Below are 17057 nucleotides of genomic sequence, written 5' to 3'. Positions count from 1 at the left end.
CTCTGGCCTGGAAATCTTGGCTCTGGGATGATAATGTTCCCTGCACAAAATCGCTTGCTTTAATAGACAACAGCTGCATGTGACTCCCAAGGGGCAGTGCCTGGGTGGCACAGGGGCTCCTGTTGGGTGAGATCCGCGAGGAGGGGAGGTCTAGCTCGATGGTCCTGGAGGGAGGGGAGTGAGGACAGGCTGTTGCTCTTCTCTTCTCTCTCTGAGAGCCCATTGCCCGTGTGTGGCCTCCGCCGTCTGTCACCTTAGCTATTGCTGATGTCCCAAGCACAGACAGCATGCAGAGGAGAAAAGGAATCATGTGGCCTTGTTTTAGAGGCCACTTTTGAGTGACACCCCTCACTAAAGTCCCTACCGCACATTTTTAGCTGTGGCAAGACATGCGATTGAAAGTAGTTTCAGAGTCCAAATCCATGGAATGGTTTCAGGGGCATTTGCTGGCTGTGGAAACAAAGAAGGACATGCCTTCAGACAGTGTTTTAAAGATCCTGAGCCCTGGATGACAGCTGAGCTCACCCCCTGTCTACTGTGGGTTAAATGGTGGCCCCCCAAAAGATATGTCCATGTCCTAACCCCTGCAACCTCAGGCTGGGAACTCATTCAGAAATAGGGTCTTTGCAAGTGTGAGTAAGTGAAGGATCTGAGATGAGCTCATCCTGGACAAGGGTGGCCCTAAATCCAATGACAGCTGTCCTTACAAGACACAGAAGAGGAGACACAGAGGAGAAGCCACATGAAGACCGAGGCAGAGATGGGAGGGATGTGGCCACCAGCCCAGGGATGCCTGGAGCCTCAGGAGCTGGAAAAGGCAGGAAGGACCCTCCCCAGGAACCTCAGGAGAGAGCATAGCTCTGTGCCACCTGGATCTCAGCAGCCCTGCCCCGCCTGGATCTCAGACTTCTAGAAGGTCTCCAGAGCTGGGACAGGATAATTCCCTTCGTTTTAGGCATACGGGTTTTGTTATGGCAGCCCTAAAAGATTAATTATGCCCCCTTTGTCTCCCCATGTAAAGGGGACTAGAGACTCTTCAATGCATGAAATGAGTAATCGATGCTAGTGATTAGCAAGCATACTGGTTTTGGATGCGTTCCATAGCTGATGGTGTAAGGGAGGGAGGTGACAGATGCAGGCTATTTTAGGGCTGTGCGCACAGCAGGGACAGAAGGAGTGAGCAGAAAGCCAGTGAGTACCTTTAAGCTTTGTCATCCCCTTAATAGGGCTAATAGGATTTTCTACAGTGATCGGCCTTTGGCTCACCCTGGGCCTCCAGCAAAGAGCTCTGGCAGCACCGAGTGGCTGGCCGCCGCACCACTTGCTAACAGACACACACACCCTGCAGCTGGGACAACCAGGGGCTCTCAAGGCCAGCCTGGCGTGGGACAAAGATGACTTCCCCCGAGGAACAGGCGTACCGTCTGCTGACTGAATACTCAAATGGGTTCATGGTCTCCCAGGTAGGAGCGTGGGGAGAACATTCCACCGAGCACTCTTGGATGCCGTTGGTGGGAGCTGGGCGAGGGCAATGGGGAGTGACAGCTTAATGGGTACAGAGTGTCCTTTAGGGGTGGGATGTCCTGGAACTATGGGCAGGTGTCCGGGCAGAGGCTTGGCCCCTGGGGTGCGGGGCAACATTTATCAAAAGAGAGGGATCGAAATACTGAAAACATTCTGTGATAGGGCAATATAGGAGCTCGTCCATTAACACACTAAAAAGCAAGGTGATGCATTTAAACTAGAGGTGAGTCTGGGGGTCCATCCACAACGTAGCACGCATCAGTATCTCATCCCTTCTTCTGACTGAGTACATATTATCCTGGGTGGAAATGGGAGACACAGAGGCCATGTGGTGTGTGATTCCATTTATATGAAACATCCAGAATATGCAAATCCATAGAAACAGAAAGCAGAGTGTTGGTCGCCGGGCACTGGAGAGGGACTGCCAATGGGGACGGGCTCTCCTTTTGGGGGGATGAGAATGTTCTGGAATCAGACAGAGCTGGTGGTTGCACAACGCAGTGAATGTGCCAAACGCCCCTGAGTTATTTCGTTTACAGTGGTTAATGCCGAATCTCCTGCTATGCGAATTTTACTTCCGTAAAACAGTAGAGGCAAGTTATAATTAGATTTTATATATATATATATTTTGTATATTCCTTCATTTATTTCTTTTGTTAAATTTTTTTCAAAATTTTTTATTTAAATTCAACTTAGTTAACATAGAGTGTATTATTAGTTTCAGGGGTAGAATTTAATGATTCATCACTTGAATTTCACACTCAGTGCTCATCACATCACGTGACCTCCTTCATGCCCATCACCCAGTTACCCCATTCCCCACCCACCTCCCCTCCAGCAACCCTCAGTTGTTTCCTAGAGTTAACAGTCGCTTATGGTTTGTCTCCCTCTCTGACTTCACCTTATTTTATTTTTCCTTCCCTTCCCTTATGTTCATCTGTTTTGTTTCTTAAATTCCACACAGGAGTGAAATCATACAGTATTTGTCTTTTTCTGACTGACTTACTTCACTTAGCATAATACCCTCTAGTTCCATCCACGTCGTTGCAAATGGTGGGTATTCATCCTTTCTGATGGCTGAGTAGTATTCCATTGTATATATGGACCACATCTTCTTTATCCATTTGTCTGTTGAAGGGCATCTCCACTCCTTCCGTAGCTTGGCTATTGTGGACATTGCTGCTATGAACATTGGGGTGCAGGTGCCCCTTCAGATCACTACATTTGTATTTTTGGGGTAAATGCCCAGTAGTGCAATTGCTGAGTCGTAGGGTAGCTCTATTTTTAACGTCTTGAGGAACCTCCATACTGTTTTCTAGAGTGGCTGCACCAGTTTGCATTAGATTTTATATTTTAAAGCTCCATCGGTGTCAGGGCTGTGGGATGAGGATATTAGCAGTGGGGGGTGGTCTTTGGTGGGACGCACACATGCTGTGCTGGAAATCTCTGGGGTCCAGGTGCTGAACATGTCCATGTGGACAGTTGTGTGGATGCAGAGGGCAGGAAAGCATTCACAGCTGCTGTGCAGGGGGACGGTGGACTTCTCTCATGGGATGGTGGGGTTCTCCCCGGCTTTTTGCAGTGAAACTCTAATTTTGAGAACACACAGCTTCACCAGGTAGTGGCTGAGCATCCGCGAGGCAGAAAGATACCCAAGGACGGCAGTCGCTGGGGCGGAGGGTCTGGGGCTGCAAGATTGGGGTGATGTGTGCAGCCAGTCTAGTCCAGACCCACTGGACCATGGTGCCGTGTGCGTCCTGGTTGTATTTCAAGTGCCCTGTGGCAGATATCGTGAGACACGAAGATGTCTTGGCTTCCCTCGGTCACTGACTCGCAGGTATCGTAATACTACGGTGCTTTGCGCTTGATTCACAATCGAAGAGGGTGCTGACTTTGGGTGGAGGTCACTGAATATTGAAGCAGAATGTCTTCCCCAACCGAGCTCACGGATCCCCCCAGATTCGGTCTGTAGACCCCCAAGGGTTAAGAATTCCTATTGTAGAGCCTTTGAGATACGGAAAAGGAGCATCCTTCTACAAAATAATCATCATAATTTGCTGTGTTTCTGTTGCTTGAAGATGTGACTGACTTGTGCTTGCAAGATGTTTCCTGGCCAGCTGGGGCTGTTTGCTCCTCGCTCACACTGGTGTTGGGCGGGTTATAAATCTTGGGAGGAAAATCCCATTCAGTACACGTGATGATATGTTACCTAGTTGTCACGAGTTTAATAGAAGAAGATGGAACACAACCTTCACAGAATAAAACTTAATATGACCTTGACAGAATAATACTTAATACGACCTTGATACAATAAAACCTAGTATGACCTTGATAGAAAAATCTTAATAGGATCTTGATAGAATAAAACGTAATACAATCTTGATAGAATTATACTTAATACAACCTTGATAGCATAATACTCAATATGACTTTGATACAATAAAACCTAATATGACCTTGATAGAATAAAACTTAATATGACCTTGATACAATGACTTAATAAAATCTAAATACAGTAGGAGTTCACACAACCTTAGTACAAGATGTCATATAGTCATAACAGGAGTTAATGCAACCTTAGCAGTGTAAGAAATAATACACCTTTAACCGAGCAAGAGTTAATACCGTCTTGATAGAATAAGGCTTGAAACAGCCCGAGTTAAGCAGTTTGTGCACCGTTAATAGAAGAAAAGTTCATACGACATTAATAGTACGAGATAATACAACCTTCATAGAATAACAAGGAATGGAACCCTAACAAGAGCTGATACAATCTTAATAGAATAAGAGTTTGTGTTCCCCTCACAGAACGCAAAAGGAAACAACATTAACAAGACTTAATATGAGCTTAATAGAATTTTATAGATGGAGCGTATAGTTAACCTTGATAGAACTTTACTCCAGGGGTTCTCAAACGGGGACTTTGGCCCCCAGGGGGTACTCGGCAAGGTCTGGGGATATTTTTGGTTGTCATGGCCAGGATGGGGGTGCTCCTGGCGTGGGGTGGGTGCAGACCAGGGACACAGTTGTACACCCTACAGTGCCCAGGATGCCCCACCCCAAAGAGCCATTCAGCCCCAGATGTCAGCTGTGCTGGGGTCTAGGAACCCTGCTTTCATGGAATAAGAGTTAAGAGGACCCTAATCGCAGAATAACTGCGAATGCAGTATCACCCCACCCCCCGACCATGGCCGCGTGCGTGTGTGGTGTAGGGCTTTCCGTGTGCTCAGTGAAAAAGCAAACACCAGCCTACTTACTTCCTCACGTAGGATGGAGACGGGTCTTACTTTTATTCACGTTCATGCACGTATGGGCCCAGTGCTGATCACCGTGTGGACTGAGTGCTGTGGGATGCACCTGGGCTCCAGGACCATCTGTGCACACGGGATGTGAGTGTGTGCGTCCGTCCTGGCCAATATCACTGAGGTCGCCCCAGCCTTGGCACCACCCATCCAAACACTGTGTGCAGGAGGGGAAAAAAATGAATTGACTTATCCATGTTTTATACTTCATGCATTATTTTCAGGCACGACCTGCTAAGTTCTTTAAACAGATAAATGGAAGAAAATAGGTAACACATTTTAAGACACTGACAGTGTAGGGAACACTGACCTCTGAACAGCAACAACAAAACACAGTATATGTATTTCCTTGTTTGCAAAATTAAAACAACCCAGTCCCTGGCTTTGTGCCCCCAGGTAATGGCTGCCAACAGTGAAGAGGCAAAGACTAGGGTCTTGAAAACTCACGTGGGTTTGCAGGTGGCTGTGCTTGTCCCCGTCCCTTTGCTGGTGTTCTCTTTGAGGACCAGAGGTTTCCTTCAGAGGGTGTTTCTTTGTTAGAATGGTTCCCAGGCTGTTTCTTTTTCAGAGTGATGCTGTTCTGGGCAAGATGGGAGGGAGGGGGTTCAATGAAGAGCTTCTAAAGACAGACGGGCTGGGGGGCATGCTGCGTACACCCACATCTGCTCAGCCTCCCCCTTTCTGTGCCAGCAAGCCAGTAAATGGCCCTGTGGAACCCTGCATGTACTCGGCAGCTGCCCCCCAGCCCTGGCCCTCACCGTCCCTGGGGACCAACCTGTCCAGTAGATGGCATCACCCTGGACAGCTGGTCAACCCCACAGCACTTGGAGCGGTAGAAACAGGTGCTTCCTGAGTGAACGGGGGAAGCGTATTTCATTTCGTTTCGTTCCGTTTTGTTTCTTTTCATTTTATTTTATTTTGTTTTATTTGTTATTTGTTTTATTTATTCTATGCTGTTTAAAATATTTGAATATTGATTTAAATTTTATTTAAACATTTTGTTTTACATTTTAAAAATTAAATTAAAAATTTTAATGAGTTCATTTAATTTGAAAATTTCATTTTTTTCTTTAATTTTTTAAAAATTAAAAAATTATTTTTTTGAAAATTTTATTTTAAATAGACATAACATAAATTTTACTATCTCCACCATTTTTATGTGCACGGCTCAGGGGCATTGAGCACATTCACTGTTGGGCAACCACCCCCCTCCATCCGTCTCCAGAACTTTCCATCTTCCCAACTTGAAGCTCTGTCCCCATCAAACACTAATTCCCCATCACTGGCCCTACCATCTACTCTCTTTCTCTGTGGATGGGACTCCTCTACGGACCCCGTATATGTGGAATCACACAGGATTTGTCCTTCTGTGTCTGGCTTATGTCACTCAGCACCATGTCCTCAAGGTCCATCCACGTCATAGCAGGTGCAGAACATCCTTCCTTTTCAAGGCTGTGTCATATTCCACTGTGTGCATGGACCATACTTTGCTCATCCATTTGTCCGTTGGTGCATGCTTGGTTCTTAAATGTTTTGGGTACTGTAGATAATGCATCCGTGAACATGGGTGTACTAGTATCTCTTCCAGTCTCCACTTTCAGTTCTTTTGGGTCCATATGCAGAAGTGGAATTTCTGGTTTCTATGGCCATTCTATGTTCGATTTTTTAAGGAACTGCCATAGCGTTTTCCATAGCAGTGCAGTGTCCCCCGAAAATGCACCCCTGGCTCCCCATGGTGAGTACGGTTCCTAGGACACTCAAAGCTGGCCCCTTGTTTCCGAGGTCCTGTTTGCCGCCTGTGAGCTGGGCGTGTTTGACCTTCTGGCTGAGGCCCCAGAGCCCCTGGGCGCGGCGGCCGTGGCTGCACGGCTGGGCACCAGCTCCTGTGGGACAGAGCTCCTGCTGGACACCTGTGTGTCCCTGAAGCTGCTTCAGGTGCAAACAAGGAGGGGAAAAGGTAAGCATGTAGGCATTATGTAAGTGAATGGGCATGGCTGGGTGTCAATAAAACTTTATTTACAAAGACAAGCGGTGGGCCAGGTTTAGTGCCCAGGCTGTACTTAGCTGTCCTCATTCCAGAGAGGTCTCCACATGCTGGTGTGCACATTGGTACCCTCATGAAGTATCCAATGAGCAGGGAAAAATGGGGAAAAACATCACATGGGCGTACTTCTCAATCAAACTAAATTTATCCAGCTAAAGGGTTGCCATTCCCTATATTACATTCTTATTTTGGTGTTGAAATGGCTTTTCTCTTATGGAATATGGTGGTGGTAGGTTTTTTTTTTTTTTTATGTCCTTACTTTGCAAAATTCAAAGTGTCAACTCTATGTCACTCATTCTGACCACTTTTAGAATTGTAGATTCATGAAATTGCAAATGTAGAGAGCATTGCTTGAGCTGGAGCTCATGAGAACAGGAGTGCTGGCCTGGCTGTGGCAGCCGTGGTCAGTGGCCTTTGTGCTTGTGGCATCGAGTCATGCACCAGTTGGGGTTCTGGGGTGCAAATACCAGGGATGGGTTAACTTGAGCATCCTGTGGGGGTTGACAGCTCTCAGGTACCCGGGTGTGGAAATCAAGCAGGTACGAGGGTGCAAGCTATCTGCAACCACCACCAGCCACTCCCTGAGAACAGTCTTTGCACATCACACGTACTGGGGTGGCTGACACTGAGCTTGCACCCCCGGGAGGACCCCTCGGTCAGGGGACATTGGGTGCAGGGGGATGCTACCGGAGGTGGCTTCTGGCACGATTATCAGTTGTCCTTTGACCCTGGGGCATTTGGTTGGTGCCAACACCCAGCTGGGGACCACCCCATGCAAAGCAGCGGGGGCTCCGTGGGAAGCAGGGTCCCCAGGAGAGGAGACAGGGAGGTAGGCTCAGGCAGGGGATTGGCCATTTGCAGATGCTGCGGGATGGGGTAGCTCACAGCAGGGCATCTGCTCAGAGAGCACCAGGGCTGTTGTGGGCCTGGGTCTGCACATCCTCCCCAGGGCTTTGTTACAATGATGACATTCACCCGGGGTTGGCTGCCTACTGCTTGGCTGAGCGTGGCAGAAAGGCAGCCCCTGCTCCATCAACGTGATTCCAGTTTTGGAGATCGTTGTATCACCAGTAGAGTGTATATCCAAATCAGGTGTTATTTGAAAGCCCAGGGATTGTATTATAGGGTTCCCCATCGGCTCACGTGCCCTTCCCACCTGCTGCACCACACTTTCCAACGGGATTTGCCAAAACAGAATCGAGCAGGTGCGTGAGCCCCCAGCTGTGGCTGCAGGCCTTTTGATGCCCCTAGGCGAGAATCCGCTTTCAGCCCTGATACTGCCGATGCTGGCAGCAGCACATGGCAAGGACTTGGAATCTAACTTAGCCTTTTGTGTTCTCTCTGTTTGTTTTCAGCTTTGTATCAAAACACAGAGCTCGCCAGCACCTACCTGGTCAGGGCCAGTCCCAGGTGCCAGGGCAACATGCTGCGGTACCTGGCCAGGACGACATATCTGTGCTGGGGCCACCTGGCCCAGGCCGTGAGGTGGGAGTGGCCTCGACGGCATGGACTGTGCGCCGGGGCTCCCTGGGGGCTGGTTTCAGGGGGTCTGTGCAGCTGAAGTGCCGGGTTCCTTGTAGAATCAAACACGACCCCGCTAGGTGTGGAAATCCAGAGCAGATGTGAGAAACCCCCGTAGTCCTGGCTGAAGGAATTCACGAAATGCACATCTGCTCAGTTAAGAGTCCTTGTGCTTCAGTGGTCTCCAGGGAAAGGGCCTGGGCTGAGGAGGCAAAGCGGGGAAGATGGCACACGAGATACTGCCCGAATTATGATGGTTGTGTGCTCCCCATCTGCTCTTGCACTCTGCGCTGTGGGCGTCTGGGGCTGGATGACTCTCTGAGGGGGGGCGTCTGGGGCTGGATGACTCTCTGAGGGGGGCGTCCGGGGCTCTGCAGGGTGTGGTGCAGCGCCTCTGGTCTCCTCCCAGCTGCCAGTACAGTCTCCCCAGTCGTGATAATAAAAAAATGTCCCCAGACATTGACAAGTGCCTCTTGGAGGCAGAATCACCTGCAATTGGAAACCAGTGACATAGATGTATGGATACATAGATGGGCAGGTAGATAGATATAGGGATGGATGGATGATCATATAGGGATGGCTAGATGGGTGGATGGGTGATGGATGGATGGTTGGATGGATGGACGGATGGATGGATAGATGATTGATAGATATAGGGATGGATGGATGGATATATATGATGGATGAATAGATAGATACATAGATAGATATAGGGATGGATGATAATATAGAGCTGGCTAGATGGGTGGATGGATGATGGAAGAATGGATGGACAGGTGGGTGGATGGATGGATGGATAGATGATAGATAGATATAGGGATGGATGGATGGATAGATGATTGATAGATATAGGGATGGATGGATGGATAGATATGATGGATGGATAGATAGATACGTAGATAGATATAGGGATGGATGGATGATAATATAGGGATGGCTAGATGGGTGGATGGATGGATGGTTGGATGATTGATAGATATAGGGATGGATGGATGGATAGATAGATAGATATAAGGATGGATGGATGATAGTATAGGGATGGTTAGATGGGTGGATGAATGGTTGGATGGATGGATTGGTGGATGGATGGATGAAGGGATGATTGATAGATATAGGGATGGATGGATGGATAGATAGATATGATGGATGGATGGATGAATGATAATATAGGGATGATAGATGGGTAGATGGATGCATGGATGGTTTGATGGGTGGACAGGTGGATGGATGGATGGATAGATAGAGGGATGGATGAATGATAATATAGGGATGATAGATGGGTAGATGGATGCATGGATGGTTTGATGGGTGGACAGGTGGATGGATGGATGGATGAATGGATAATTGATAGATATAGGGATGGATGGATGGATAGATAGATATGATGGATGGATAAATAGATATAGATAGATATGGATAGATAGATGATAGATAGATAGATAGATAGATAGATAGATAGATAGATAGATAGATGATAATATAGGGATGGCTAGATGGGTGGATGGATGCATAGATGGTTTGATGGGTAGACAGGTGGATAGATGGATGGATGGATGGATGATTGATAGATATATGGATTGATGATGATAGATATACAAGGATGGATGGATGGTTGTATGGACAGGTGGATGGATGGATAGATGGTTGATTAGATAGCTAGCTAGATAGATGGACAGGTAGCCATATGGATGGATGATACATAGATATAGGGATGGATGGATGGATGGATGATAGATAGGTAGATGGATAGGTAGGTAGGTAGATAGATTGATAATAGATGGATATTGATAGATAGGTATTGATAGATATTAATAGATAATAGATGAATAGATATTGATAGGTACAGATGGATATTGATAGATATTAATAGACATATGTAAATAATAGATATTGATAAATAGGTATAGATAGATGTCAGATACTGATAGGTACTGATAATAGCACAGCAAGGCTTCTCCTGCCCCCGGATGCCGACCGATGAGTCCTGTGCACATCAGTGTCCCCTGACTGCACGTCATTTTCGAGCTTCCTTCACACTGTCTTTAGAACCCGCTCCTTCCTTGCCCACGTGGCAGAGCCAGGCTAGATGTGCAGCCTGCCCCTCTGAACATGTGTGTGTTCCATCCCAGAAGGGGGTCCAAACATGTGGTGACTGAGTCCTGTCCCCTGCTTGTTCTGTCTGTGACGGGAGGTGAGGATGTGTGACCCCACGTGTGCACCAGCTGGTGCTCCCTGAACGTGGCAGATCCTGGGTGACCGCGTCCTGCCTGTTTGCAGGGACGGCAAGAACCAGTATCTGGAGGCGTTTGGGGTTCCCTCTGACGAGCTCTTCAGCGCCATCTACAGGTAACGCCGAGCGCCCACGCGTGCAGGGTGACGCTTCCTTTCCACACACTCGCTGGGCGGAATACATGGGTCCAAACGGAGCAAAACAGAGGGACGTTGATATTTAAAATTAAAAAAAAAAAAGACGACAGATTTGTTTGTGTTGGTCAGTGTGCTGAGCAGGCGGGAATCTGTCCTTCCCCACAAGGCGCTCTACGTGAAGCAACAGTGATGTAGAAAAATGAGGAATGGGTTTTGCTTGGGCCAGAGTTACCCAGGTAGTAGGTCAGCTCTACGCACGCACTCGGGGCTGCTGTTGGCGTGGGGTCTGGTACCACAGTCCCCAGGTGGCGATGCCCCGATGGCTCGTTGCAGGGTTCCTTGCTGGCCGAGGGCTGGGAAAGGGGAGAAGGACGTGCACGGGGTGTGGAGTCCTCAGGGCTGGTGCCTGTGCTTTGCCCAGTGCCTCCCCTTCCATCCTGTGCTTTGCCTGTTTCCAAGACCCCTGCTCCGGCCACAGCTTCTCCCCTGATTTGGGTATCCACACGATCTTGACGAGGGTGGTTTCACATGCAGATCTGAGGGCGAGCGGCTGCAGGTCATGCGAGGTCTGCAGGACATCTGGAGCATCAGCGGGAGGCATGTGCTGGCCGCCTTTGACCTGTCCCCGTTCCCGCTCATCTGCGATATTGGTGGTGAGCATCGGCCCCACGCATGGAGCTGTGTCTTAGGGCTAGGGAGGGAAGACAATGGGGATCCCATTTAGGATCGGGGACAAGGCACCCCGTGGGCGTCCCACAGGCTGTGGGGGTTCCAGCTCCTCCCCGAGCATGGCGCACCCTCTACGGTTCTGACACCGTGCATTGGGGCGGGACCAAGAATCTCTGCTCCCAGGGACGCGGATGCTGCCGAGGCCCGGGCCACGTGGCTGTAGACATTGGCATTGCTCAGCGTGACAAGGGAGGCTTTAGAGGATGGTGGGGTGCAGCCGTCACGGAGCTCCTGGAAAGCAGTTAGCAAAGCCATCAAGTCAACCTTGCCACGCTGCCTTCCCGAGGCAGGCAAAGCGCCGTGTGGGGCTGCAGGGATCCGCCAGCTTTTCTGGGCTCTGAGGGTCCTGATGCTAACACGGATGAGGAGGATGCCCACGTCTTAAGCATCTCCTGTGGCTGAAGGCTGCGCATGGCATATCCTAGAGCAGACGCAGGAGTACTGGGTGTTGGTCATCTCTGTCCTAAAGGGTGGAAATGTGGGGTTCAGTGGAGGTGGAAGTGGGGGCAGCCAAGTCTAACCCCTGGTCCCTTTCAAGCAAACGCTCTTGCCCTGACCATCCCATGCTGGTCCCATAGAGGAGGCACGGGGAGCATGAACCCCACTAGATGGGGATTCAGGGGCTCCCGACACCATGTTTGCCTGGGTGCATGTTCTGGGGGTGATGCCAGCCCGATGTGGCCCTCCCGACGTGGGCATGTCTCCATCCTTTGAGCAACACAATGGCTCGCTGGTTTGGGCCGAGCTGCCTGGGATGCAGACAGGCTTCAAGGTGCAGCTAAGGGGCCCCCAGTCATTGGTCCCCAGATCTGAGATGCTCAGACCCGTAGCCAACATCAGGGCAACGTCCCCCCACCATCTTGGGCAGCAGGACGCCATGACTGGGAAACTTGATGTGGTTTATTCAAAAGCGGCCCCTGTGCCTGGCTCGCTGTGTGACTTTGGGCACGTTCCGTGGTCTCTCTGTGCCACAGAATCCTCGGGTAATGGGGCAGTCCCCGCATGGGACAGTTGTGGTGCCCAAGTGTGTGTCTGCCTATGAGTCACACAGAACGGGGCCATAGTGGTCAACGGGTTGGTCCAGCCAGGAAGATTCGTAGATTCAGGTGCTCATAGGTGATGATGGAGCCATGAAGACCTCCATGGGGGGCAGAACCACATCCCCCATGTGGATGCCCCCTAGGGGTCGATGGTGGGCCAAGGTGCATCTGCTCACACCTTCCTGTCCGTCTGTCCTGTTCCATGTCCACTTCCAGGCTGTTCTGGGGCTCTGGCCAAGGAGTGCACCTCTCTGTACCCTGGGTGTCGGGTCACCGTGTTTGACATCCCTGAGGTGGTACAGATGGCCAAGAAGCACTTCTCATTCCTGGAGGAAGCACGGATCAGCTTCTGTGAAGGTGGGTTGTTTCCATGGGCTCTGCGTGTGCACGGAGAATCATAGACGCATCCCCCGGGGGCTCAGGTCTGGCCGAGGATGCACCGCGGGCATGGCTTCCTCCGCCCTGCAGGCAACCACCCTCAACTTAGAATTATTATTGGTGATGCTTGGAAAACGGTGTACAGCTAGATAGTTTTCTTACACTTAGTTCTTTCTTGAGTATTCGGCTGGATTGCAGAGTGTTTCCTCAAAATTTGTGTCCACCCAGAATTTGTGAATGGGGCCTTATTTGGAAACACGGTCTTTGCAGATGTGATGAAGTGAAGGATCTGAGATGAGCTCATCCTGGATCAGGGTGGCTCTAAATCCAATGACAGGTGTCCTTGTAAGAGGACAGAGGAGGAGACACACACACACAGGAGAAGCCACATGGAGATGGAGCCAGAGATGGGAGGGACATGGCCACAAACCCAGGGAATACCTGGAGCCCCAGAAACTGGAAGAGGCAGGGAGGACCCTCCCTTAGAGCCTCAGAAGGGAGTATGGCCCTGCCCCGCCTGGATCTCAGTGGTCCTGTCCCGCCTGGATCTCAGTGGTCCTGCCCCGCCTGGATCTGAGACTTCTGGTCTCCAGAGCTGGGAGGGGATGAATTCCTGTGGTCTAAGCCCCAGCTGGTGTTGCTTTCCTTGCTCAGCCCCCAGGACGTGCATGCAGGTGTCTAAATCCAAAGCACCAGTGGATGACAGTACATGAACTGGGTTCAAGGGAAGCTCAGGGACATTTGCTGACTCAGAAGATCAGGGAGACTCGGCCATTCTGAGGCTCAGATGCTACCGTCATGGCTGGGGTCGTGCACCTGTAGGGTTGAATACTGTCTTTATGTAACATTCCCAAACTTTGACCATCAGGGATATTTTGGGGCCTTAATGTTCATTTTAAAAACATCACATTAAAATATTATAAATATATATAATATTACATATATATATTTTATAAAAATATAAAATCTTATATTTTAAAATATAAGAAACCTGACCAGGTTTGGGGCCCCTTAAATTTTGCACACATGGAGAGTGTCTGACTCGCCTTACTCCTAACCTGGCCTCCGGGAGTCTTTATCACACGTCTTGGAGAGGATGATCGGACTTACTTATGTTCTTTTCTTTTTATTTATTTATTTATTTATTTATTTATTTATTTGAGAGAGAGAATGAGAGAGAGAGAGCATGAGAGGGGGGAAAGGGTCAGAGGGAGAAGCAGACTCCCCGCCGAGCAGGGAGCCCGATGCGGGACTCGATCCCGGGACTCCAGGATCATGACCTGAGCTGAAGGCAGTCGCTTAACCAACTGAGCCACCCAGGCGCCCACTTATGTTCTTCATCTGGAAAATGGGAGAAATACACTGACGTCAGAGGTTGGGGGTTCAGGCGAGAGAGTGGATTACTTTGTTATTACACAGCTGAGCTGGGCTTTTGGTGTCTCTGCCGTTGCTCACGAAGGGAAAGGTGGTGGAAGCTTCCCGTGTGTTCTTCATCTTGGGGTCTGGATTGTCTCCTTCACCTGCTGCACACAAACAGATGGCCCACCGAATGTGGCCCTCAGGCCAGAGTTTGCCAGTCCCTGTCTTTTGTCACTGATGGAAGAAAATCGGTTTGGAGAACTCCCCCTTTGCTCTGCCCTATCTCATGGGGGCAAATGTCTGTGGGCCCTGGATTTCCTGGGAGCCTCAGAACAGGGCAGAGTGATGGACTGACCAGTGCAGCATCCAATGCATACTCTTCTCGAATTCCTGTGAATTTGTAGAGTTTGGACAACATTCGGCTGCTGGTTGACCCAGCACAGCACAGGGCTATCCAAGATTTTTTCCAAAATTGGTACTTCTTGCAGGAAAAATGTTACAAGAGTTGAGTGTTTGACACCATGTATGCATGGAGGGTCCTTCTTGGGCATTTTTTTTTTTCCAATCAGGAAAACATGTATTGACTGTTGATTGACTTCAACTCATCAGACAGGAACTGCTGACCATTGCTTGGGGTCTCCTGAAATCCATGGCTTAGAGAGTCGTTTACTTGCAACCTTAGGAAATAAGATAAAAAGAAAATCATTTTCCAGATCTGAAGGACAGAAAGGGACGCCAAACACCATTCCGAATTTTCTTGTCTTCACTGAGACTTCCTTTTGTTCAGGGCTAGGTCTTCCTGTCACAGCTAGGAAGATCTGGGGACAGGTCCACACAGCTAGGTGACTTTTCCATCCTGGGTGCAGGTGTAGTCAACGCGGGATTGAGTAGCAGGCTGACCCCAGGGCACCTGCCTGTGTTATAGGAGATTTCTTTAAAGACCCGCTTCCGGAGGCGGATCTGTACATCCTGGCAAGGATCCTGCATGACTGGACCGATGCGCGGTGCTCACACCTGCTGGCAAGGATCCATCATGCCTGCAAACCAGGTAGGTCATGGGGCCGTGTGTCCCCACGCGCTTGTGGTACATTCAGGGTGGGATTGTGCTAGAATCTTCATTTGGAGGCTAGGTACTGAATGCACGTGACAGGTAAGCGGGGTCATGCTCCCAACTGGCTTCCCTTCTGGATAAGTCATTAAAACAAAGCAACATTAGTACCCATTCTGTAACTAATCCCAGGTAAAGTTGCAGAACATGGAAGGCTCCCATGGTGCACACCTCGCTGGGTCGAACCCCCATGTATGATTAGGGTAGGGGGCATTTTGTGCACTTGCTCTTCTCACTGTGCAAACTTGGCTGGTGCCCAGGGGGTGTCCTGTGTGCGCCCATTCTACAGATGAGGATGGAAGGCACCCAGGACAGTGGGAGAGATGGATGGGCTGGGGGCTGGGGCAGCCAGCCTGGAAGGTGGAACGGGGTCCTCAGGCTGGCTCGTCCCTTGCTCACAGCCGCCTCTCCCTGTCCCAGGTGGCGGTGTCCTGGTGATTGAAAGCCTCCTGGATGCAGATGGGCGGGGCCCTCTGACCACGCAGCTGTACTCGCTGAACATGCTGGTGCAGACGGAGGGCCGGGAGAGGACCCCCGCCCAGTACCTCGCACTCCTGGCTCCTGCCGGCTTTCAGGACTTCCAGTGTAGGAGAACCGGGGGCATTTACGATGCCATCCTAGCCAGGAGGTAGCTCCCCGAGGGTCTGCAGCGACTGGCCCAACTGAGCCCCCTCACAAATGGGGGGTCTCTGTTAGCTTCCTCATTTCTGGGGGGCTGACAAGGGAGTGGAGGGTCTCTGCTGACTGTTGTCAACTGCCCATCACTCTGTGGATTTTGTCTTGTTCTGTTTTATTCTAGTCTATGTCATTCTATTCTATTCTATTCTATTCTATTCTATTCTATTCTATTCCATTCCATTCCATTCTGTTCCATTCCATTCCGTTCTGTTTCATTCTGTTCTATTTTGTTCTACTCTATTATGTTCTTTTTAAAAAGGTTTTTATTTATTTATTTGACAGAGAGACTGAGCAAGAGCGAGCACAAGCAGGGGGAATGGCAGAGAAGGAGAAGCAGGCTCTCTGCTGAGCAGGGAGCCAGATGTGGGGGCTCCATCCCAGGACCCTGAGATCATGACCTGAGTCGAAGGCAGATGCTTAACTGAATGAGCCACCTAATCTACTCTGTTCTATTCTACTCTACTCTGTTCTACTCTACTCTACTCTGTTCTACTGTTCTACTCTACTCCTATTCTATTCTATTCTATTCTACTCTATTCTTTCTATTCTATTGTATTCTATTCTATTCTATTCTGTTCTACTCTACTCTACTCTGTTCTATTCTACTCTACTCTGTTCTATTCTACTCTATTTTGTTCTACTCCATTCTATTCTGTTCTATTCTATTCTACTCTGTTCTGTTCTACTCTATTCTATTCTACTCTACTCTATTGTTTCTATTCTATTGTATTCTATTCTACTCTATTCTGTTCTATTCTGTTCTATTCTATTCTACTCTATTCTATTCTATTCTACTCTATTCTGTTCTACTCTACTCTACTCTGTTCTACTCTACTCTACTCTGTTCTATTCTACTCTACTCTGTTCTATTCTACTCTACTCTACTTCTATTCTACTCTATTCTGTTCTATTCTATTCTACTCTGTTGTATTCTACTCTACCCTGTTGTATTCTACTCCATTCTGTTCTACTCTATTCTGTTCTATTCTACTCTACTCTATGCCTAT

General features: G+C 49.1%; 1 protein-coding gene across 1 annotated transcript; it reads left to right on the top strand.

The window, feature by feature from the left end:
* The first annotated feature begins 1394 nt into the window (after positions 1–1394).
* Positions 1395–16668, top strand: ASMT (acetylserotonin O-methyltransferase). The gene is made up of 8 exons (XM_036078991.2): positions 1395–1463; positions 6609–6783; positions 8226–8355; positions 10669–10737; positions 11293–11411; positions 12744–12884; positions 15190–15312; positions 15793–16668. Exons 1-8 carry the CDS (start codon positions 1395–1397, stop codon positions 16002–16004), a joined length of 1038 nt encoding a protein of 345 aa, XP_035934884.2. The 3' UTR covers positions 16005–16668.
* The last annotated feature ends 389 nt before the right edge of the window (positions 16669–17057 follow it).

This window comes from Halichoerus grypus, chromosome X, assembly GCF_964656455.1.
Source record: "Halichoerus grypus chromosome X, mHalGry1.hap1.1, whole genome shotgun sequence".
In the NCBI taxonomy this organism is placed as follows: domain Eukaryota; kingdom Metazoa; phylum Chordata; class Mammalia; order Carnivora; family Phocidae; genus Halichoerus; species Halichoerus grypus.
The sequence above is the reverse complement of the archived record's forward strand: the minus strand, read 5'-3'. Positions and strand labels throughout refer to the sequence as shown.

Excerpts from the sequence above, each read along its gene's own strand:
- ASMT (XM_036078991.2), top strand. The coding sequence starts at position 1,395 with ATGACTTCCCCCGAGGAACAGGCGTACCGTCTGCTGACTGAATACTCA. Across the intron at positions 8,356-10,668 it reads CACCTGGCCCAGGCCGTGAG|GGACGGCAAGAACCAGTATC; the intron begins GTGGGAGTGGCC and ends GCCTGTTTGCAG. Across the intron at positions 10,738-11,292 it reads CTCTTCAGCGCCATCTACAG|ATCTGAGGGCGAGCGGCTGC; the intron begins GTAACGCCGAGC and ends TTTCACATGCAG.